This window comes from Gymnodraco acuticeps, unplaced genomic scaffold, assembly GCF_902827175.1.
Source record: "Gymnodraco acuticeps unplaced genomic scaffold, fGymAcu1.1, whole genome shotgun sequence".
Lineage (NCBI taxonomy): Eukaryota > Metazoa > Chordata > Actinopteri > Perciformes > Bathydraconidae > Gymnodraco > Gymnodraco acuticeps.
Window position 1 is genome coordinate 1,554,089 of NW_022992289.1, and position 25,980 is coordinate 1,580,068.

Sequence of the window (25,980 nt, forward strand, 5' to 3'; positions counted from 1 at the left end):
CTGTCCCCCGGGGGCAGAGGAGGGGCCAAAGTGAGCGGAGGCGGGGCGCACGGTGCTACGGCTGAGTGGAAAGAAAGTGGAAAGTGAGAAAATACCTGAATGGACAATCTACACTAAGTAAGTCGTATTTATTTGTTGAAAATGTCTTTTAAAATGCTGCTTGGTTGTTGGAGTACGGGTGCATGTGCGCTGCTTTTACGCTGGCGGAGGGCAGGGCTCGGAGATCTCCGGTTTCCCCAAACAATAGTCGACAGGACGCGATGGTCGCCTTTTTTTTTTTATAACCACAGGGAAGTTAAGGACCCTCGGCGTCCCTATTGTTGTTCTCACCGAGGCCACGTAGCTCTGAGGGGCGATTTCAAACGTGGGAGGAAGGGGGTAATGTTTATGACCAGAGGATAGAAAGGGTTCACGGAGAGGGGATGAGCATGGGGGGGATAATCGCGTCCAGTTTGATTACTGTAGGCCGAGGGATTTTGAATTTCTGAGTGCTTCATTCATTTACTGTGAGGGCGTCCCGTTTGGAGACGCAAAGGCGGAAGAAAAGGAGCATTTCTGGATCATTTGGCATCAGGACGCCACCGGTGGGGCCTGGGAGTCTCCCATTGTCCTGCCTGTACTACAGCACCCTCCCTTTTCATTTTGTAGGTCGCATAACTCTTTTATATTCGCCCTAAATGCTGCTGGTTCCTCACAGTAAGTCAGCCTTTTGTGCATGTGGAGTGTTGTTGAATTATTGATGCCGCTTGCCTCAAATTGCCTCTTGATCCGTGTTACCACATCCACCGGTGGGAAGCTAAGAAGTGTCCAAATGGCTTAATGCGTTTTTGCGCCGATCAAATGTTGGAATTCAAAGTGAAACAGAGTCATGTTTCTGCTGTAGCAACAGGCCCTGATTTACCCAGCTGTGGTGGGGGCTTCATGTACATGCTGGCTTTGTAAGTGCTTTATTTTGTGGTAAACATGAGCGTAATGGGCGAGGAATAGACTACTTTTATAATTGATCAGTGATACAAAGCACTAACGTATGGTATACAGCGCTGACAGATGGAATACGTGATAAAGCAGGACATAAATGAAGTATTGCATGGTCACTGTAAATATACTGTAACAGGGATTTTACAGTCATATCACAGTACAGTCAGTAAAGCTAGTTCAGTATAGAGATTCTGTTGACACACATGTAGACGTATCACTAAACATGGTGAGGTAATACATATCTTAATATGGTCCAGTAGGTCATGACCCACCTTTTTTATTTTCTGTTTTATCATTAAGTCAAAACTAGTGACTCCTTACAGAGTAGAAGGTGACTTCCAATTAAAATCCTCACATTCATGAAGCTGGATAAAGTCTATGTATGACATTTTAACTTAAATATCCTAAACAATCTAATGATTGTGAAAATATGTTGGCAATTATCATCAATTGAAAGACTATTTGTTGCTGTATTACAGAACCATTGGTTTACTTGAGTTTATTGACAAGAAATTGAGATAAAATCCTGAAAACAACCAATATTATGAATATGACAGCTGTTACTCAATGTCTGATTTAGGAGCAGAATATAATATTTAAAGCTGTGAAATGAATTTTCTCTTCAGGGAGAAATAAGGCATTCTTGTCATCTGTAATCACATCTTGTTGTATTACATTGTTAAACGAGTAAACGTCTAAACGCTGGAGGGGAAATCGTCCAATGTCATGTTTACTCAATTTACACAGATATGAGAAAACCAAATCATCCCGAGAATCTAGAAACTAACACATATGGAAATCAATTATCAAATGTAATCACGTGACAGTTTGTGGGTTGTTTTCAATGGCTGGAACACAGTAGGGCTGCAACTAATGATTATGTTGGTTATCAAATATTCTGCTTATTATTTTCTTGATGAGTTGATTCACCAATTGGTCTATAAAATGTCAGATAATATGTCCAAGGCGAATGTCCAGTCCCAAACCCAAAGATGTCCAGTTGAATATGATAATATATGGAGAAAAGCTGGAAATCTTCATAATGAGGACGCCGAAAACAATTGCACTGTTTGCATAAAAAATGACTTTGACGATGAAACAATTTATTACTTATGACTTGCAGCTTTAGAAGGCAGTCCCTATTAAATCTGTTGTCTGTTACATCTATAGGTCCTTTAGTGTGCATTGTTGCTCATTTGAAAGGCATGTTGTTGAGGTTTTCAAATGTCATTTTAAAATACTTTAAGAACAGCAAATTAGATTTCCCTCAGCCGCCGCTGTAGATATCTCAAACCCAGAGGAGATACAACTGAAACGACATGGTTATGGGGGTAATGTTGTTTATGGTTTTGGTTAATCTGACCCTTAAACATGTTTGTCTAACTGGATTTATGAGGAAATATATGTGGCCCCACACAGGCTAATGGAGCGGAGTCCCGTATCTGAACCACATCCATCTGATCTGCGCTCATTCAGCCACTTCCTGTCTACTCAATACTTTGTTTGGATATGAAGACAGATCGTGTGGAGGGGTCTCTTTGAATCACAGCGCAGAGCAGAGGACAGGCCTGTTGATCTAACCATATCTGGATAGATCTACACACACACACACACCTGTTCCGGTTTGCTGGCCATGTGTGCTCGAGGCTGACAGTAGCAGTTGTCTTGTTTTTTTTCATGGTTTTACTGACGTTGTTGCAGGCAGCAGTGGGTGGTGGTCAGCCCTGTGTGTGTGTGTGTGTGTGTGTGTGTGTGTGTGTGTGTGTGTGTGTGTGTGTGTGTGTGTGTGTGTGGTGTGTGTGTGTGTGTGTGTGTGTGTGTGTGTGGTACAGTGATGAGCCTCTTCCCCTGCGCGTCCCTGGGTGTGTGTGCACGCTTATTTTCACAGTTGGCACATCAGGCCTCAAATGGCCGTTGAATGGAGCCGGTCAGTTCGCAGACGAAGGCCCAGATTGCTGCTCCGCCCTGACAGCTGCTGTCTCTGTTCCAGCAGCTCCAAATGTTCGATGACAGCTTGATTTCTTTTTGCCTTTGGGAAAAGAGAGGCTGTAAAAAATCCTACATCTGCTCGTTTTTAAATGTTTGACGCTACCTTCACATTAGCAGCTACATTCCTGGGTAATTTTCGTAGCTTTTTATAAGTGGGTTTGAGGAATTTATATGGGAGCATGGACTTAATGACTGCACATTTAAATCAAAATGTTCACCTTTGCAAGGCAAGTTTATATATAAAATGTTTGACTAAAACACTAAGGGGATATACATAATGCACAGGAGCCACATCTTTATCGGAAAAAAGTTAGATATAGCTTTTATATTTGTGAATATTCATTTTAAATGCAAAAGATATAAGGACAAGGTCTTTTTTGACATATTTTAATACTGGTGTCTGTGCAAGTTTTTGTACAGGCACCAAAACAACCTTCACTTAATGTCTCGTTTTTTAAAAAATGCAGTAAAAGCAGACAAATAACGTTGTTTGAATAAAATAGACTAAATATTCTGGATAAAGTAATAAGATGTAAGGAAAAAGTTCTCATTCTCCATTTATAAACAGGCTACGTGCGTTAGCTTCTATTCTTTAGATTAAATTGGACGTTTTTTAAACAAAAGGTGAAATAAAATAACTAATATCAAAGAGATATGATTGAAAAGATGATTACCTTTTTACATGATTTTTTCCCTAGAATACTTTTCACAGAGTTTTGATGGGTGGCTAGTAAAACATGTCTTAGACTGGACTCACAACCTCATGCAAAGACTGTCTACCGTCTTTCCTAGAAGAAAAGTAGTGGGCTCACAGGAAACAGCTATCAGTTAACGGTGGATATTAAATGGCTTTATAATCCCTTTGGCCCGAGCAAAGAGAAATATCTAACCTTGGCACATGTAGGCATGAAGCCCAGCATCATTTCTGTTTAACCTCAGACCACACACCTACACAGATTACTGAACCGCCTGTTGTTGGCACCTCTTAAACAAGCCCAGAGTGAACAAGGGTCGTTTTCTTTTTTTAGAAATCAGACTTTGAGGCAGGGTTGTGAGAAATGAATGAGTTGTGTGTCAAAAGAAACCCTGAAATAACCTAAAGAAGGACACTGCTGTTTGTTTAACAATGGCTTTCCAGGAGCAGAGGCAATATCGGTAAAAAAGGACCTAGCTAATTATTAACAATGTCAGGTTATGTTTTCTCAGAAAAGTCTGTTGCTTGTTTATTTAACGTTAATGCAGCTGACTTCAGTGGATTAGAAGAGTTCCGGGGAAGCTCATTAAGTAGGACATAGGACACTGGGATGAATAGGAAACCTTATCCACCCAAACACTGGACCACACCCCTGAAGATCAAGTGCTCCATCATATTCTCACTAACAGTCTGTCAGAGAGACAGGCTCGTCTCAAACTGCAGTTCAAGTTGAAGTCGTTGAAGAGTAGATTACCCTAGCGCAGCTCAAGTGTCAGTGTTTCGGATACTACTGACGAAAGTGCCATAATATACAAGCTAAAGGCATTCAGTGGTTATGTTTTATCATGTAAATGACATGTTAGGCTACAGGGCTGGCTAAATGTATTACATTGCTAGAATTAGACACTCAGTATCGATAAATATGAAGCTACAGCCAGTTAGCTTAGCATAAAGACTGGAAACAGATGGAAGCGGCTATCTTTCGGAAGGTAACAACATCATATCAGCAGCACCTTAACAACTCACTAATGTACATGTTATATCACAATAGTTTGAGCTATATCAAACATGTAGCTGTTTAATGTGTGGTAATGTGCTGGACTGTTTCTACTATCTCCATTTAAAGCAGCAAATTGAAGCTTTAGCTCCAGCTATTATTCTTTCACACAGTGACGTCACGAGCTACCCACAATGCAACACGCGCCATATAAATATATATAAATGTGCCATTTTCCTGGAGGTGCTAATATCCTGGAGGTGCTAATATAAACAGCTAGCTAACGTAGCCAGGCAGAGCGCAGTAGGTTTTTTTTCTGAATTAACGACCGAAGAAATCACTGCATGTCTTCGGATTACATCTCTGGACTTGAGGGGTGTGCTTTAGGTCGTTACCAGCGTAAACTAGAGCTGTGTGGGTTGTTACAGACTGCCTGCAGATATATGGAAAAACGACAGTGGCCTTCGGCGATTTTGGCTGCATCTACGTCTAATTTCTGGAAACACCAGGTGAATACCCCACTTGTCACAATAATATTATCATGCCATTGCATATATGTGGTATTTTAGAGTTGACTAGATATTGATTAAGGCAATAGACTATGATATTCAGTACAGGAAGCTTAGCAACACCTAGACGGTGTACGGCTGCTTGCACCTCGCGTAAAACGGCGCAGACCGGAAGTACGGTGTCGCGCTCGGCCCAATACCCGTATGTGTGTGTGAAAGAATACAGATGAAACAACATATTTTTTGTCGAATAAGAATTGTAGCTTTACAGGTGCTAATAGATGGATTTAGCTATTTTTAAACAGTGGTTTCCCCTTGTGTCCAGGCTTTATGCTAAGCTAAGCTAATCTACTGCTAGTTCCAGCAACATAGTTACTGTAGAAACATGGCGACAGGAGGAATACATGCATTAAACTACCCCTTAAAAAAAAAAACTTGTCCAGTGATAATATTTATTTTAAGACTTACAGGGATGGATGTAGAGGACTCAAGCTCCAAAAACACTGGATCATACATTTCCCATAGCATCTTCCATGAGGAACCTCCCTTCCTGGAAACACCTCTGTCTTTAAAACGCCAGGCCTCCAATTTGTAACAAACTATTTTTGTTAGAAATGTGTGTCCATAAAGTGTTTTGTTTTCTCCGACTTCACAAAACTCCTGCAGAGTTACTGAATAAATCCACTATGTACATGTTATAGTACTAACATGATTAATAAACAGATCTTCATGTTTAAATAAGGAAAAAATGGTTTCATCACAAAAACAACTAATGATTTATCTTGTTAGTAACAAGGCAGCATACACCACAGTCTGAAAGCCCAGATTAAGGACTGAAATATATCATAGACTTATAATTAATTCCTATCATTAACTGATGTACAAAGAAAAGTAAGTGTGACAGTTTGTAAAATAGATTTCAGGTCATATTTCATCCTGCTCTTTTAGCTGGTGAGAGGCTAGAGTTACAAACCCGTCTTTTTTCAAGCTTTTGTCTCTTTTGAAAGACTCGTGGTTTTATGTAGGCTCCACTCAAAAAGGCCACCCTAACCACCACTTCTCATGCTTTTCATACCATATGTGTCTCGTTATGTGGCAGGTTAGGCGAAGGTGCTGTGACGTCATGATGACAGCAGAAGGGTCAGCGCTGAAATCTGATCTCAGTCCTCCTAACGAAGGAGCCTTTTTGCTAAGCCTATTTTTTACACAGAAATGTAGCAGTCATGCAGAGAGAGACATCTGTCTTTAAACCTGAAGAGATCCAGATGTATTGACCACTTAAATGTCCTGAATACAGTGCAGCAAGTAAAGTGTCTTTGGACTAAATATTTGCCTCATCATCAGTCAACAAGTCATACAGCTTTATTGACTATATGCTCAGCTGAAATATAATGAATTACTCGGCATATACTTGTATTAAGCAAGGTACGATCACTCCCAGGTTTCTTCACAGCATGTAGACATTACATTAGATGTCATTTGTTAGACGTTTTTATCGACTTACTTTATTCAGTCCTGTGGACAATCCCCACAGGAGCAATTTGGGTGAGGTGTCTTGCCCAGGGACACAACGACATGCTGACTGCAGTGGGACTCGAACTTGCTACCCCCTGATTCGAAGTCCAGCACTCTACCCACTGAGCCACAGCCGCCCGACACTAGTAAAAAATATTGATTTATGTCAGGGTGATTATTACCGGTGCGATCATGTACCATTATTTTCACGATAAGCTACCAAATATGTATTTTGATTTTTACAATTTAGTAATTCTGCTTCATGAGACGGATCGCAGAGCAAGATACTTTGACAAAGACTGGCAACATGGACACTGCATTTGTTCCTCTGAGGATTACTCTATTTTTGGTGACCCCCTGACCTTTCATCTCACTTTACCATCAAGGCAAACATCTTCCTTGACCTTATTGACCATCCTTCTGTATACATTTTTTTGTTGCAAAATGAGCCTGAAATTGACTGTATTTATCGCTCGTGGAGGATTCATCTTTTTGGGTTTGGTGGCCCTCTTGACGTATACTTTTTTGATCCAGCGTTTTTCAAAATGTTCCAGTTGCTTATAGAAAATGTTATGAACACATTTCCCTAGAAGGTTCTTCACGCCCTCCAGAGGATAATCCATTTAAATTGCTGATACTCTTAAAACCTCCACACACAGAGCAAAATGTAAACTTGTTACACAACAGATATCACAACATAAATGAAGAAACACTTTTGATTTGAAGACGCTTCCTTTTTAGTTCGGCAATCAATATTTGGTGTGCCCAACATGCTCTCTAAGGCCTTCTGGATACATACAGGCTCTGGATGGCTTTGTCTATGTTTGTGATACCAAATGAAATAGATGGTGACGTGTGTGTCTGTGAAACTTCCAACATATTGGCACAGAGGATTCAGGAAAGTCTGACATGTAAACAAAATTAAGAACGTCATCACTTATAATCAGCTGCTGTGATCCGGGTTTGAATGACTCACCTTGCAGTGTTGTTCCTTTGACATATGGACAGTGTTACTGTAATTGCTTAATTGTTATTTGTACAAGGTGGTGGGGTAAACATTGGGTGCAAGTGATGAATTCAGATTGTTATTTAGGCCAGCGTTTCTCCGTCTGGGAGAGCGAGTTCCAGCTAAACGTCCACAGCCATTACATAAAAACACTGTTTGGATTTGGTCTAAAGATATGTGGTTTCATTGTCTGGGAATCTGCTCGTAATCTCCCTCTGCAATATTGTCTACTTTTCTCCACTTAAATCTGCTTCTTCATGTGAATCTGCAGCACAGATCTTGGCTCTCGGCGTTCTTTAGAGTGCTTTTTTCTGTGTAATGTCACGCAACTGTACAACTGTGCGTGACATTCAGAAGGCAGATTCCTCCCTGTTGCAGAGATACATCATGTGTTCAGCCTGAAGCAGTTTGCTGCACTTTACGTCTCATAAAAGCACAGCGCGACTGTATATAAGATTTGCCATTACTAAGATAAAAGCTTACCATGATGCTGCTACTCATTTGAGTTTTGTGGTTCTTGGAAAAGGCATGTTGAGGTTTTTTCTCATGGCTGCAGGGATCCAAAGTCTTCTCCAGTCTGGTAAGACTTAGTGGGTTTATTGGCACTGGATGACGGGTGCTTCCTACTTAGACAAAATATGAATGAAAGATTGTAAAGAAAGAAAGAAAAGACACTTTTATGAGGACAAGCTGAGAAATCCCACAGACAGATTTGTTGTTTTACACAATTTGGCTTAAAGGGAAGTGGATTTTGAACACAATGGCGTTGATGGAGCAGAAAACCACATTAAGTGAAATCACAACCCTGTGAGACTCATGGCAGCAAAAGTCCCTCTTCAATTTCAACAGTTACATAATCCTCAGTATTGTGATTACTTACAAACAAAATGACTTCCCTTTTCTGCAAGGCAGCCTTTGAAACCAGAACAAGACAAGACTTGCATTATATCTAGTCTCATATCACAATATTGAAATTGATATTTTGCATCTCTAGCAGGTTTTAATTCATCTATTCCTTCTAAGACAAAGTCTGAATGAAAGATAATTTAAATAAAAACGGAGTATGAGGAGAACAAACTCACTGATATCTCACTCGTTGTACCTTATTTAAAGTGAAGGGAAGTGGACTTTGAACACAAACAAGTTGATACAAGAGTGATGGCAGAAAAACATCCCTCTATTTCCCACAGCCAGCGAACACCCCATGCCTTTGATCAATTAAGCAGCATATGACAGTCCAACATCAGTAATGCCTTCATTCATGATGTGATTAAATCTGTTTGATTTGAATGACTTCTCCTGTTATCGCCACCTTTAGTTATAGACTGAGCCCAATTGGTGCTGGACGCCTTGAAGTTTATCAAATACCACAACATTTTTTTCCAAATCGCTAGATATCAATATTGTAACTGCTACTTATTTCTTAGCATGGATGTGTACTTTTCATATTCTTAACATGCGCTTGCTATCGTATTAAATATGTTAGTATGCTCCTTTATTTTGTGCCTTTTAACTGCACTGTGCCTAGGGATGGGTATCGTTTGAAATTTTTCGATTCCGATTCTGCTTATCGATTCCGGTTCTTATCGATTCCCCGTTTCGATTCCAAAATTGTAAAATAAAGAGGTCAAACGTTTAGATAACAAAAATATATTTATTCTTAAAAGCTTTAACTGAAATTGTTACTAAAAAATATACATGCAATACAAATGTATTGCACAATAGCTGTGCTTTATTTTAACTGAGCTATGCCTGTGGCAAGCTGTTAACAGGCATTACACTTTGCCTTTTCTTTTTCAGTGTAGTGGAGCCTCACTTCAGAGTGTTTACCGCGACCTATCTTTGGTGTTATGAAGTGACTGAGCTCGTGAAATGTCTACGGGAGGGCGGGGGAGCATCGCTGCGGGGCAACTGTGGACCTCTGTCGCCTGTCAGCGCAATTGATATGATGCCGTTTAAAAAAAATGAAGGGCGGTGCCGGCCGTCAGCGTACCGAGCCGGCCGTCAACGGCCCGCTGACGACCGGCCGTTCTGTGATTCTCCAGGTCCGCCCTGTATTCCACCGGGTCACCGCAGCACCGCGGTGCAGACGGACCCGCTGGAATACAGGGTCTACCGCGTTTAGGAACCGTTAAGCAGAACCGAAATTGTGTATTTTGTATGGGTACCCGGTACCCGGCATTTTCTTATCGGTTCTCATCTGGAACCGAGTTTCGGTTCCCAACCCTAACTGTGCCTTTGCTGTTTTAACGCTGTACATTTCCCTGCTGTGGGATAAATTAAGAAAATGTCATTCTTGAAATTATGATATAACGATATATTACAAAATCTATATGTGGTCTTATATCAGGATAATTATATATTATTGATATATTGCCCATCACTACGTCCAACAGGGGTCTACCACCGGTGGGCATATAGATTTGTATTCGTACTAAAACAAAATATAAGATTATTTTTCTAAATAAGGGGCCTGAGCAGGATGAACTCACCAAAATCCCACAGACAGATCCCCAGTCGCACAGTATTTGGCTTGAAGGGAAGTGGATTTTAAACACAATGGCGTTGATGGACCATAAAAACCACATTAAGTTAAGTCAGGACCCTGTGAGACAGTGACGTCCCTCTCTATTTTCCCACAGTCAGCGAACGCCCCGCGGCCTTTATCAACTAACCAGCATATGACAGTCTAACATCCGTCATGCCAACACCTTTTTATTTGGGCGATTTTTCGGCAGCGTGGAGGACAGAGTGGCAGAGGGCGGCGTAAGGTCAGGTTTCCACGGCAACTGTCAACCTCCAATCCCCCTCCAGCTGAACACCCTCTTTCATTGCCATGGCAGCGGAGAGGCCCCCCGTTTCCCAGGGGACGGGGGCAGTGAGGGAGGGAATGTGAGACGGTCGAGAGGGAGAGAGAGGCCAAACAAGTTATGTGAAAACACAGTAATCCAATATGGCCGCCATTGTGTCCGAGCTAACTGTGGCTAAAGCTCACTTCTCGAGGAGAGGAGATACAGTGTGATGATTAACCTCGGACCCGGAAGCCTGAGTGATATCAGGAGTCAACTAAAGCTGGGGTTAATTTGTGGAAGGCGTGGGACGAGAGGTTTGTTGAGACATCAATGACATACCTGGACTCGTGGTTTTTAAGGGTCATTTGAATCCTAAATGATATGAATGTTTGACTGACACGCCCTCCTGAAACCTGAAGCCATTTTTCTAAATTGGACAATTTTCATACCTGAACTTCCTCATATTTTTTTGAATTCCTCACAGTTCGGAGCTTTGGGATTTTAGCAAACAAAAACCTATATAACCAACCCCAAATAAGGCAAACATATGGCCTCTTTAAAGCAGAGATGACACTCATTACTGATTTACGTTTTTACTCTCTGTACCAGGGTGAGAGGTATAATTGTTAAGCCATCAACCACATGCTTGGACTCTGGATTTTAAGGGTAATTTTACCTCACTTTAAGCTAAATGATATGCATGTTTCACTGACACGCCCTCCTGAAATTTGACACTAATCCTCATAATCTTTGAGGGATTATTTTTCTAAATTGGACAATTTTCATACCTGAACTTCCTCATGTTAATTCCTCTCAGTTTTTTTTTGTTGGGAACTCCTTCTGGAGGGAACTGTGGGATTTTAGCCTATTAAAGACCATTTACATGCACAAAAACCTATATATCCAACCCCAAAAAGCACTGTGGCCTCTTTATGTTTTTACTCTCTGTACAGGGTGAGAGGTGTGGTCGTTGAGCCATCAACCACATGCTTGGACTCTGTATTTTAAGGGTCATTCTACCTCACTTTGACACTTATCCTGATAATCTTTGAGGGATTATTTTCCTAAACCATTTTTCTAAATTGGACAATTTTCATACCTGAACTTCCTCATATTTTTGTCAATTCTTCTCAGTTTTATTTTGTTGGGAACTCCCTCTGGAGGAGAGTTGGGGGTTTTAGCCTTTTAAAATAATTTACATGCACAACAACCTTTTTAACCAACCCCAAAAAGGTTAATATGGCCTCTTTAAACCAGAGATGACACTCACTGTATACTGATTTATGTTTTTACTCTGTACCAGAGTGACAGGTGTGATTGTTGAGCCAACAACCACATACCTGGACTGATTTTTAAGGGTAATTCTACCTCACTTGAAGCTCAATGATATGCATGTTTGACTGACACACCCTTCTGAAACCTGACACTTATCCTGATCATCTTTGTGGGAATTTTTTTCTACGCCATTTTTCTAAATTGGGCAATTTTCATACCTGAACTTCCTCATGTTTATGTGATTCCTGCACCGTGTGCCAGGGTGAGAGGCGTAGTTGTTAACCCATCAAACACATACCTGGTCTCTTGAGTTTAAGGTTCATTTGACCCCACTTTAAGCTAAATGATATGCATGTTTGACTGACATGCCCTCCTGAAACCTGGCACTTATCCTGATAATCTTTTAGGGACTTTTTCCTTTGTAGATTTCCTAAGTTGGACCATTTTCATACCTGTACTGAGGTGATTCCTTCACAGTTTGGAGCCTAGACAATTTAGCTGCGTTTGGAAACATGGGGCATACATTTAAGATTTTAAATAAAACAATCAAATCAAGATTTAAAGTGTTAAATGGGACCCACCATGCAAAATGCACTTTTTGATGTCTTTCATACATAAATGTGTCGCCGGTGCGTCAGGGAACTCACGCAGCGTCAGAAAATAAAACCCTCTCTCTTTTCCTCCCTGCCCAAATCTCTAAAAACGGTATGATATGACGTAATATCGGAAATGTGGACCCACGGCCCTATCAGCAATCAGCAATGCCCGACTGTTTTGGACGTAATATGGTCGGTGTTTACATTAGCATCGCTAACACTCAGAGCTAACCTGTACTGGAGAGCATGTGTGTGAAGAAGCAGGAAATAAAAAGGAACTCACCTTGTGGTATAACCGGCAAGAGAGAAAGCCTTTGAGCTCCAAACTGTTTAATAAATAATCCTTGATAATCCATGATATGGTGTTTCATCAGCGCAGAATCTGCCGGTAGAATCTCCCGCATGAGATCAGCACTTTTGAAACAGGAAGTGAAATAGAGGGATATGAGGCATGGCTAGAATGGGTGATCTGTTTGGTATTGTGAGACTGACCGACCAAGCAAGGAGGCAGAGGCAGAGGGTTCAAATATAACCCGGTGTGAGCATGTATTACTCCTTGTGGTACATGACACAGCCTCAATCTTACTGTCTCATGTGAAGACAGTCACCAGCAACAAGGATCTCCCACACACCTATCCACTGACAGGGAAAACAGAGCCTAAATACACACACACTAATCAGGCCAATCAGACACAGGTGGGGGAGGAGACAACACAGGGCACCAGGTGACCACAATCACCAGCCACAGACAAAACGGGAGGGGGGACACTTTCAAACTAAACCACATGTGCAATATTACAAGGCCCGAAGCCGTCAGTCAACAGTGACGAAGTTACCTCCGTCACGGGTATTTTGAGCAAAACACTTCATAGACATGTTTTTTATATATTTTTATATATCTGAAACCTATGCTATTCCCTGAAAATAGCATGATATGTGACCTTTAAATAACGTCCATCAGATCAATGGTGGATGACATGACTGGAAGATATCTAGTAAAAGGCAGGCATCAGCCCAGTCTATTGTCAAACTAATGATAGTTTTTCTCTTTAAACTGTGTTTAAAACTTGGTTAAACATAAATCAGTCACTTAAAGATGCCCTGAAGAGTCTTCTTGTAGATTATCAACATGTATGTTTACATTCAGATTTACTTTCCAAATGTTGAAGTTGAACGCATTTCCTTTCAAGTATTTCAAATCAAACAGAGTTCACTAGCATGCCTTTTCTTTCTCCCTGCCTCGATCGGTCCTTTAAACCAGTTCTTAAAAAACATCTTAAAAGTCTCTAATTTTCAAACCATTACACTAATTATACAACTTATTTTTAACTGTGCTGTTCGAATGCCAGATATAAAAGCAGCGTTCCCCAACGATGTTTATCTTGTTGATTACACCAAGCTGGTAAAGCATTACAAAGTCCCACGGGAGTTTAAAGCGTATCCGTCTATGCTCTGCTGTGATAACTCTTGGAAAACAAAGCGGGAAGTTAGTCGAGAAGGCCTTGGAAAAGTTAACCCTGCTTTGTGTAAAATGTACAATTGATGTCCGTGGAGTGTGTTCAGATCCATTCAAGATGAGTCCGTTTATAATCCAGAGCAGCTGTGTGTGAAAGAGCCGTTTATTATTATTCTATTTCATAAATGAGCCTGCATAACACATGAACTCTCTCAAACTCTAGACATGTTACTAATATATATATATTGTGTTTTGTCACTGCTTTTAATTGAACTATTCATATCTTAAACTGCACTGTAACTTTTATCCATGTATTTTTTCTTTTAATGTTTATTTTATTAGCTTTTCTTTTTAATGACTGATTTTAGATGTCATTTTCTTAATGTCTTTCATTTTTGTAAAGTACTTTGAATGGCCTTGTGTTGAAAAGTGCTATATAAATAAACTTGCCTTGCCTTGCCTAATACTCTCTGTTTAGTGTCTGGGTCTATATTCTCAAGCTTCGGATAGCTTATCGGGGTGTTTCACATATCTCCAATATATCCAATGATTGTGTTTTTACCTGTTTATGAAGAAAATGAACTGTATTGAAGATGCAGTCTGAAAAAGTATAATATATAAAGATATTATGCAAGGCAAGGCAAGTTAATTTATATAGCACCTTTCAACACAAGGCAGTTCAAAGTACTTTACAAAAATGAAAGACATTAAGAAAATGGCATTTCATTAAAAAGCAAAGATAATAAAATAAACATGAATAAAAGTTACAGTGTAAGATATGAATAGTTACATTTAAAAGTAGCGGCAAAAAGAAAAGTCTTCAGCCTGGATTTATAAGTAGTTGCAGCGGACCTTAGTAACTTAACGAGTTCACCAACGCTGAGTTCTTTTAAGTCGAGGTTAAAAACACGACTTTTTACAGCTGCTTACCCAGAAGCCTTTTAACTTGTTTTAGCACCTACCGTATTTACAATGTCGTTTTTAAACTATTCTGTATCTCTTTTATGCATGTTATTTATGAATCTGTAATTCCATGATGTTTATTTATTGTGTTCCTTTCTGTTGTCTTAGTGTTAAAGGTGGGGTATGTAATTCACTTCAGAAACACTGTTTGTTATATTCCATGGAATGCTCTAAACATCCCGAAATCGTCTATGCAATAAATACATAAAAAAACGTCATCAGTGGAAGCCGTGGCGCTGTAAAAAGCTCGACCAATCATCTGAGCCGGCCCGGCTAAAGTAACTGGATGGCCTACCTGCCTGTCAGCCTTCCATCTGTGCACAAACTTATCTCGTGCCCTCATTGGTCATGTGTGTGTTCGTGTGTGTTGGAGGAGGGGCTCTGTAAGGAAGTCTGAAGGAAGAGGCAGATTTGTTCCGGTTGTGTACTTTCAAATTCTAGCGCACTCGAGCTGGTTTCTCCAAAATTACCTACCCCACCTTTAAGTGTTAATTATGATGTAAGCACTTGCCCCTGCGTCTGAAAATGTGCTATATAAATAAACGTACCTTACCTGCATGTTTCTGGTAGTTCCAGATATTTGGAGCATAATAACTGAACGCTGCTTCGCCATGTTTAGTTCTGACTCTTGATTGATTGATTGATTGAAAAGTGTATTAACAGCTTGTATATTGGGTACAGTACAGTACAGCTCAAAACATACAATTGTTAAGGGGATGCAGACCAGAGAAAGACTTTCGTCTTGTTTACATCAGGGTCCCCCATTTCCAATTCATCATGTCATTTAAGACATACAAGACATATTTGACATACAGATGGCTTATTTACAATTTACATACAGGTGGTTTTTTACATACAGATTGCTTATTTACAATTTTCATTTTAGATTTCTTTCTAATACATCCTAACCGGACATTTAAGACATACCAAGTCTACAGATATACAGTTAGTAACAGAGTCTAAAATGCGAGTACATAGATGGGGGGGGGGGGGGGGAAGCTGTCCATTGAACGACAGGTTGAGATTTGTACCATTACCGGGGCCAGTTTTGCAATGCTCTCCCCCGAAGGTGCTCTTTAAGAGAGGTTTTGAAGGTAAGTATAGTTTTACTTTTCTTTACAGTTGTGGAAAGAGCGTTCCACCTTGATGTGGCATAATTGCGAAACGTGTATTCCCCCTTTTTTGTGCCAACTCTGGGTTTCACATGATTTGTGGAGCTCCCTCTGGTGTTATGATCATGGTATTCCTTGACCTTTGGGAAGAATTTTGACATGTACATGGGTACCATAGAGGTGTAGTGGATCTTGTAGACCAGGCCCATTGCAAGTAGCTGTACTCTGTCGTCTACTCTAAGCCATCCTAGGTTGTCAAAGTGGGCAGAGGTGAGGTGGGTTCTAGATGAAAGGTCAAGCAGTAGTCTGACCAGTTTATTTTGCGATGTTTGAAGTTTTATTTTGAGCGCCTTGGAGGTGCTATGGTACCATGACGTGCAAGCATAGTCATAGTACCCTTGAATGAGTGCTCCTGCCAGAGTTTTCAGGGTGTTTTTGTTTACCAGAGAGGAGATCCGGTATAGGACAGAAAGCAGACCAGTCCAAACCCTAACCCTAGAAGACCTGAGATTAAGGTTTAACCATCCCATTTTCTTTCCCTGTCTCTTTCAGGTCCCATCCACCTCAGCTCTCCTGCAGCGTCTCTCCCGCCCACCGTCCACTCTCCCCCTCTCCTCTTTCTAGCCTCCCCCTCCGCCCCGCCTCCCTTCTCCTGCTCCCCCCTTGTCGACCTCCAAGATAGATTCCCTCAGGAGTAAGGTTGACCTGCTCAAGCTTCCCTTGGCTCTCTCCACCAAGTCCATCTCTGAGCGTAAGGCCCAGCTGGGAGGAGTCGGAGAGTACCGCGTCCCGGGGGGAGGAGGAGGAGGAGGAGTCGGGGCTCGCAAAGTCTGCTCAGCGCCGACCAGAGACATGGACAACGAGTCGCAGTACTCGGGATACTCGTACAAGTCCTCGCACTCCAGGACCTCCCGCAAGCACAGGTGGGTTAACACAGGTCACACAGGAGAGTCACGACATCACGACATCTTTCTCTCCTTGTTTTTTTATTAACAGCCACTTTAAGTTCTTGAGTAGTTTGCTGCCATTTAGGGGACTTTAATATATAACATTTGCAAGGGTTTCAGTGTGCATAGGCTTCAAGTGTTCCAAGTGTTGGGATAGTAAAGTAAACATCCAGGGGAGCACCATAACATCCTGAAGCCACAAATAATACAACTTTCTGAAGCCGTTATGAAACTATAATCTTTTTTTAACCTATTATTTTATGAATATTTTTTTTATTGGAGCACTTCAACAAATCTTTTGTCTTATTATGTAATTTTTTATCTTTTCAGATAAACCTTGTTAAGGTTAAGGGGGTTAGTTCATAGTTTGCGATATTTCAGCTATTTCTTAAGCGAAATCAACAACTTAAAAATATATTGGGAATGTTAAAAAATGCCTCAAAACAGAAAGAAGGCTGTTTTTCTTAACTCATTGGAAAATGTATAATCTGAAACAAAAATCCGGCTACAATTTTAAGGAATAGGACCCAATTACTTTTGGGAATCGTAAGAAATACAACTTCGAGCCTTGTGCTGGATGTGGACATGGAACATCAAAGAGAAAGCAGTAAGCCTTGAGTAACTGAGTGTTGTGTGTTTGTCCTCCAGGGATCGGAGGGATCGTCACCGCTCAAAGAGTCGAGACGGCAGCAGTCGTGGAGACAAGTCGGTCACCATCCAGACTCCTGGAGAGCCGCTGCTGGACGCAGAATCCACCCGCGGAGATGAGAGGGTCAGTCACTTTTAAACATGATTATCCATTTGATAGCAACCCTTAATCCTTGCCTGTCTTTGTCAGTCATTAAGGGAAGAGCAGGTGTTGTCTGGTGTTAATCTTAACATATTCAAGACGTATTATGTTAAGTTAAAAAAGCACGTGTTCATTAAAGGGACTGGGGATGTTTGTTTGTTTCTATATGAAGTGAGGTAAATAGTAAAGAGGTATTTGTATTTAAGCTCCCTGGCTCAAGGGATGGTCCTTAAAAGACTACATACACTTTTTATTTAAATCATTTTTTAGGATTTATGACAGTTTAGGTACTTGTCTTATATTTTCCCTTGTTTTATTTAAAAAAAATAAGGATTAAAATGTCCTAAATGAAGCTTTTATATCTGCTTTTGTTTTCCTTGTTTCCTAAAAACACCTATCATATAAGGATATTTGGTGTCTACCGTTATGTGAATCGATTCTCATTAAATGTTTGATTAATTACTTAAACAAATCGTTTTTTTAATTTCTATTATCTGGTCAAAAAGACTAATCATATTTTGTTAAAAAAACAGCAGAAAAGCTCAGATGAGCTGTGTTTTCTTCATATAGTATTTGAAGGGATTTGTCAGGTTTTATAGAGAAACATTTGCCATTTTAATCAATTAAAAGTCATTTTAATTGCATAATATAACACATTTCACATTTGGGGTTTTACAGAATGTGAAGCATACCCTCTTCTTAAACCCTCACAGCGCTAAAAAAAAAATCAACAAGGGAACAAATGGAAGAAACTTCAGGGAGAGCAACAGAAAACTCTCTTCTATTAATAATAATAATAATAATAGATTACATTTATTATGTCCTTTCAAGGGACCCAAGGCCGCTTTACATGGTGTGAAAAACAAACAAAGAAGTTGGGCAATGACAAAAATGATAAAAACCTTAGATGGATAAACCTTGTATTTTGACATCTTTCTCTGTGTCTGACAGGACGATAACTGGGGCGAGACCACCACGGTCGTCACGGGCACCTCGGAGCACAGCATCTCCAACGAGGACCTGACGCGCATCACCAAAGATCTGGAGGAGTCGACCCCGCTGGAGTGTAAGCGCTTCGTGGGCCCGGTTCTGGGGGGCGTCCTGAGCTTCTTCGCGCTCCTCACCCCACTCGCCTTCCTCATCCTGCCGCAGGTGTTGTGGCGCGAGGCCCTGGAGCCCTGCGGGACGCCCTGCGAGGGCCTCTACGTCTCCCTGGCCTTCAAGCTGCTGGTGCTGCTCATCTCCTCCTGGGCGCTGTTCCTCCGCCCGCCTCGCGCCACGCTCCCGCGCTTCTTCGTCTTCCGCTGCCTGCTCATGGTGCTGGTGTTCCTGTTCGTGGCGTCCTATTGGTTGTTCTACGGCGTGCGGGTGCTGGAGCCGAGGGAGAGGGACTACCGGGGGATCGTGGAGTACGCTGCCTCGCTGGTGGACGCTCTGCTCTTCATTCAGTACCTGGCTCTGGTGCTGCTGGAGGTCCGACACCTGCAGCCCGCCTTCTGCCTCAAAGTGGTGCGAAGTACTGATGGAGCGAGCAAGTTCTACAACGTGGGACACCTCAGGTCTGTGAGACAATTAAGTTATCATAATGTCTGCAAGAGTTGGTAAACCTTTTGTTTATCAACAAAGATGAGAATGAAAAGATTCAAGGCTTGTATTGTCATGTGTACATAGCTAGCTACAGTGTAGACGTATCAATGACAATCTCAGGTCACAGGCTCTTCCAACAGGGCAACACAATAAAACAGATAAAATAGTGCAAGTAAATTAAATAGAGTATAATAGAAATACTGCAGAATAGTCTATATACAAGTAATTTAAATATTGATATATATATATATAAGGTGCATAGGTGAAATAGTAGCTTAGACAGAACCAAACATGTAACCACTGACTACCAATAATGCATAATTATCTACAAACATTTAATTTCATCTCACTGTACAATATTTTATTTTACATTCTGTTATATCATAGTCTATTATAGACTTCTTGCGCTATTTTGTATTTTTATTTTCTTATTCTATTATGCATGTTGGAGGAGCTCGGGTCATAAGATTTGCATTGCCATTTCTACACTGTAGCTTTTGTGCATATGACAATAAAACCTTAGAATTTGAATTCAAAATAGCCTCATGTTGGTTACAGCTCTTGAGTTTACACTTCTTCATTTCATTACAGAATCTTTCAAATTGTTATGCCATGAGTTTTTGTTTTTGACAGGAGGCATTCGTGTGTAACACAATATGTTCTGCTCTGAGGTCTACTTATTAGCTTTTTTCAGTATTCACCTACAGCACACCTTATGGCCTCTTTGTGCAAATAGCTTAAATTAGCTGCTGGAGCTACATTGGATCTCTGCTTAGAAAAAAAACCTAATTTGAAAAGTGTTGTGCTTTTGGCTTGTTTAGTATGTGTCCAGTTAATATCCCGTACTGACTTTGACACTGACGTTTGACGTGTGTGTGTTTTATGTGTTAAGTATCCAGCGGGCTGCAGTCTGGGTGTTGGACCGTTATTACAGCGACTTCTCCGTCTTTAACCCCGCGCTGCTCAACCTGCCCAGATCCATCCTGTCCAAGAAGATGACCGGCTTCAAGGTTTACTCTCTGGACGGTAAATACAGCCTCTCCTCTGACTCTGTTTACTCATACACAACTCTGACTTTAGACGCCATGTCATTGTCATCCGTTAGTTAGCAGCATGATAAGGAAGAAGTATTTGGACAACAATAAAAACCACTGAAAGTATAAGCTTTGATAATATCCTTAGAGTATAAAAGTCATCACGATTCATCCAAATGGGCTCTTGGTTGCTACATCATTATAATATTATATTATAATGTTATTATTGATGCAGTCACATGTATCATGCATTTTTTATATGGGAGCTTCCTGGAATCAAGCTCATTTGTATTTTATTTGTTTTTACGGTTGGGTGGTTTATTTTACTGTAAAACAATTGATTGTATTTCATATACTCATTATAGCTTTTTGATAACTTCATCTACAAATAAATCAAATATAATATATAAATCAAAAAGTACTAAGGTAAAAGTACAGCACTTCCATTCGAGATATAGGGATGTAGAAGTAGAAAATATCAAAAAGTACTTCAAAAGTTTACTGTAGTGCAGTACTTGAGTTGAAGCAGATGACACTTAAATGAAATATACTGAGGTTAAACCTAAAAGCAGCTAAAGGTAATTGTGTAACTATTTTCTTGTACCTGACTTTGTTTTCTCCATTTGCACTCCAGCTAAATACCTGAGATGCATTCATCTAACCCCCCTCTCATGTGTTGTCTTGCAGAAAGCTCCACCAATAACTCTTCAGGTCAGTCCCGGGCCATGATAGCAGCCGCTGCCCGGAGGAGAGACAACTCCCACAACGAGTTCTACTACGAGGAGGCCGAGATGGACCGCAGGGTTCGCAAACGCAAGGCCAGGTGAGAGAAATACTCCTCATTCACAAATAACTGCTGTGGTCTGAGAGTAGAGAATCAAATAGAACGAAGAAAGAGATGCCTTTAAAGGTCACCTATTATTCAAAATCCAATCCTTTTATACATCAACACGTGTCCCCTCTGTGGAAAGAGACTCTGAAAGTTTCAGGAAGAAAGATTCTCTCTCTTTTTGTCCTCATCCATTTCTATAAAAACCTGTCTGAAAATGAGCTGATCAGATTTTGGCCACTTTATGATGTCATAACGATTTGTTGGCTTGTGTAACCATTAGCCAATCAGTAACCAAGGTAACCCAGTAAAAACAGTATAATAGGGGAACTTTAAAGAGTTCATATTTGTGCCCCTTTCTCCACCCTCTAGGTTGGTGGTGGCGGTGGAAGAGGCCTTCACACACATCAAGCGTCTCCATGAAGACGAAGTGGCCTCGTCCCCCAAACACCCCCGAGAGGTGATGGACCCTCGGGAGGCGGCGCAGGCCATCTTCGCCCCGATGGCCCGGGCGATGCAGAAGTACCTGAGGACCACGAGGCAGCAGGCCTTCCACAGCATGGAGAGCATCCTCACACACCTGCAGTTCTGCATCACACACAACATGACGCCCAAGGTACACACCGGCTCACTGTGGTGGAAAAAACTCAACTTACCTCCTCTAACATTAACATTCTGCAGTTTCACATGTTTTGTGATACAGATAAATTCCAGGTTTAAGTCTTATTGTGATATTCCTTCTGATTCAACATCTGTAATTGGGAGTATTATAAATTCAGTTTTTTGGACAACAGAAACTTTATTAACACTAGAACCGCCAGAGGTCGCTGTATACCCAAAACCGCCAACGGGTCAAATTTACCCGCTATTGATTTTCAAGGTACAATGTTCTTGTATCTATCAAACAGAACAGTGAGTTTTGATCGCACAGGGATGAAACTTATCTGTGGACTCTCAGCTTTTCATATGATATAGTTTGTGCAGATAGCATGAAGTATAGAATATCGCTACCAGTGCTGATTTAAACGCTTGGTGTTAGACTTGTGTTTTGTTTAGGTACAAATCTCTCTCTCTCTCTCTCTCTCTCTCTCTCTCTCTCTCTCTCTCTCTCTCTCTCTCTCTAACTATCTCTCTCTCTCTCTCTCTCTCTCTCTCTCTCTCTCTCTATCTCTCTCTCTCTCTCTAACTATATCTCTCTCTCTCTCTCTCTCTCTCTAACTATATATATCTCTCTCTCTCTCTCTAACTATATCTCTCTATCTATAAGGAACCGCACTAGAAAAAAGGCGTTACTATAGAAACACGTCATGTTTACGCTGCATTTTCTATGAGGTAAATATTACCCGCTGTAGGATCAATTAAAAAATGTTGGGCGATTTTTCAATCTGACTTCATACTGACTTGAATATTTCATTGAAAGAAATGACATACAATCAAAAAACAGCTGCGGGTACAATTGACCCGTTGGCGGTTCTAGTGTTAAAAGGGTTTAAAACAACTATCCCAGTTAAATTATTGAAAAAATCTATAACATGTTTTACGAATATTTCTACATATTTTGGTAAGCTGTCTCCTTTAGTCCAGTATTTATTTACTTAAATGAATTTAGGTCCTTTTTTTTATTATCCAGGCAATATTATTTCGGTATTTTTTAAATTAATGTATATAAATATTTTTCCTATCTTATTTTATGTTTTAGTTCCATATTTATATATGACACAATTTATCTCAGGGGGCTTTACAGTTTATACAGATCAACAAACCTTATACAATTACAACATAGACAATCTGAATTACCACATGTTAATGTGAAAAATGAATGTGTTAAATACAAAATATATAATAGAGGATCCAGGAAATATTTGACAATCATTACTATAAGTTACTTAACTTAATATATTTCCCATTAAAACACTATCTCCCTTGTTTCCATGATATTTACACCCCCTCTTCCTCCCTTTTTACTCCAGGCCTTCCTGGAGCGGTACCTGAGCCCCGGCCCCACGGTGCAGTACCAGCAGCAGAACGGCAGGGGGCGCCAGTGGACCCTGGTGAGCGAGGAGCCGGTGACCTCGGCCCTTCGGCAGGGTCTCATCTTCTCCCTGCGGCGCCTCGACTTCTCCCTGGTTGTCACGGTGATGCCGCTCCCCTTCCTGCGGCTCGGGGAGGAATTCATCGACCCGAAGAGCCACAAGTTCGTGATGAGGCTTCAGTCGGAAACCTCGGTGTGATGGATGCTTATTTTTTCCCACGGGACGGGACATGGGGTCCACTCACATCCAATCACTTCCTGTCTGTGACACAGAAACCCTTGAAGGAGAGAGTGAACCACTCCTCCCGATATGAAACTGCTCAATGATTGTTCAAACCTGGAATAAAACGAATGCCTTCTGTAAGAGACTTTTTGTATACAGGGGGTTTTTCTCCTCTCTTGGCTTCTGCTGTTGCTGTAACCACTGGACTACGACTTCACTGTGCTGACTCAACACCAGACGAGGGGGATTACATCACATTTGTCACTTCCTCTTTCTCAAAAACAGAGCGCTCTGAATGCTGGTGTACCTCTGCCTTCTGGTTCCCTCTCCATGTATTGTTTCAAGAATACAAGGACAGTTTTTATATTAAAGGGTGTGACTTCTTTTTTCTTTACTCACAGAATGTAGCATTATGTGCTTTGAATTAACACGTGGCTTTTCCGCGGCCTGAAGGCCAACATGTCTTCTTTTTTATGTGAAAAATGGAAGTACATTCCTCAGCTACTCCAAACTGTATTTACATGACTGTCTTAATATGCAGGTTCTCTTTAAAACACTACACTGGCAATCCAACTTCCCTTTTACACAGAAGACTAAACCAAGACCCCATTCACGCCTGTTATTAACAAGCAGTCTTTGTATGTATATCTTCGTGAGGATATTAAAACCTGGTGTTATTCAGAGTTTTCCTTAATGTCAAAAAGACCAGAAAACCAAGAGTGTGTTTCAACACTTTCAGTCTTTCCTACCCTGTCTGGAAGTAACAAGTTCCTCATTTTAAAAACCCTATACTTCAACATAAAAGGCTAATTCCTTGCCTTAAAGAACAGGGAACAAGCATGACTAAATAAGGAGAAAATTAAGCATTTCCCAGGTACTATTTCAAGTCGCTGACTAACATGTCCTCATGCGTATTTACAGCATAAGGAATTGTATGTTAACTTTCAGTGCCCATGTCCGTGACTGACTTTGTATGGTTGTCGTGAACAGATAACATTTTCTCAGAGGAGTCATTTACTAGCCAAGTAATTCAGATCCAATCTAAACTTTACCGTGTTCTTCCTAGGCCCATGATTGACCTTTCCAACACGTTTCATAAAAATGGGGCCTTAAGTTTTTCAGTAAACCTGCTGAAAGACTTAGAAACTGAACAGCTTGTCAGAGACATTTGGAAAGTCACCAGAAAACCAAATCATAACAGAAAACATTGAGTCTATTTAATAGAAGGGTTTCTCTAAAGATTGTGACTTGATCAAATACATCTGGCCGCCGTCTTTAAGTCATGAGCAGTTTTTAAAAGCTTTCAAAACTCATTTATCCTTTTGACTTTCGAAAACACAATGTTTGTCATAAGTCCCTGAGCTCTGCCTGTCCAATTAAATATTTATATCCAATCACAACGCAACATTGAGACGACGAGAGCTAAAACTAATGATAAGTATACGTAAATGCAAAGGCTTGTGAGTCTGTCTTTCTGCAGATTCAGGTGACGTGTCAACAGGTTTAAATGAGGTCTAGGTTTATTCCAGTCTTTGTCACAATCCACACGTGTGAACTCATTCTTGAGCACACAGCTGTAGTTCAACTCAGCTGCTTCCTCAGCTGTTTTTTTTATCATGCATTTTCACAAAAATCCCAAATCAGACGTGTGATTGTAACTCTTCTGTGCAGCTCCTCTGCTCACACACACACACACACACACACACACACACACACACACACACACACACACACACACACACACACACAGGGGCGCTGTACGGGGGTGAAAAGTTAGGACGATTCTAAGGGCCCGTGACTGACAGGGGCCCAAACAATTTTAGAACATTAAGAAAAAAATGTTAAGTAACCAATTATGATATTTTTTCATAGGGCCCAAAATCCCTGGCGGTGCCCCTGCACACACACACACACACACACACACACACACACACACACACACACACACACACACACACACACACACACACACACAGCTGCATCCCACGGCCTTACTCTTCCTCCTCTAGGACCTAAAACACTCTGTAACACCAAAACACTCCTGATGCTGAGACGTGGGGCGATCCGTGGCACCTACCTAAAGTTTGTTGAGACAAAACATGACCGACGGTTTGTTTTCAAGAGAAATGTGGTTTAAAAAGCCCTTTAAATTCCTAACAGCAAACACACCGCTGACATTTCACCCGAGTGATCACATTCTATAAAACAACCCTGCATGCTTGAGTTGTTTCAGGCTCCCAATACTTTTTTGTAATACTTTTCTATCATTTTGATGGTGCCTAAGTTATGACGATGCAATTTCCCCGATGTTTTTACTTTTGAAAAACAAGTGGCTTGTACAAATTTTGTAGATTTTGTCTTGTATTTTCTTTCTCTTTTGGTAACTGTAGCTTGTATAGTGTCATAGGCCTTTTTCCACTATTAAACCATTTTATTCCTTATGTCTTGTCACTTATTTTGAAGCGTAGGAGGTTAGAGAAGTTCTCTTTTACAAAATACTTTATAGAAGATTTAAGTAAGTCAAACTTTATTTATATAGCACCCTTCTCAACACGGATGTACAAAGTGCTTTACAGTACAGTACACAATTCACAGTACAACTATAAAATGTAGAATGAAAGGCATAAAACAACAGCAGGTAATACATAGGATAAAC

The 25,980-nt window shown here is 40.7% G+C and overlaps 1 protein-coding gene across 3 annotated transcripts; it reads left to right on the forward strand.

The window, feature by feature from the left end:
* LOC117540862 (vang-like protein 2) lies at window positions 1–25,765 on the forward strand. Of its 3 annotated transcripts, none has more exons than XM_034207765.1 (8): window positions 1–117; window positions 16,435–16,805; window positions 17,478–17,601; window positions 18,571–19,178; window positions 20,099–20,232; window positions 20,928–21,063; window positions 21,442–21,685; window positions 23,040–25,765. In XM_034207765.1, exons 2-8 carry the CDS (start codon window positions 16,735–16,737, stop codon window positions 23,298–23,300), a joined length of 1,578 nt encoding a protein of 525 aa, XP_034063656.1. In that variant the 5' UTR covers window positions 1–117; window positions 16,435–16,734; the 3' UTR covers window positions 23,301–25,765. The 3 variants fall into 3 exon arrangements, with proteins under 3 accessions (XP_034063656.1, XP_034063657.1, XP_034063658.1); XM_034207766.1 differs by lacking the exon at window positions 1–117 and adding an exon at window positions 386–696; XM_034207767.1 differs by lacking the exon at window positions 1–117 and adding an exon at window positions 386–644.
* The last annotated feature ends 215 nt before the right edge of the window (window positions 25,766–25,980 follow it).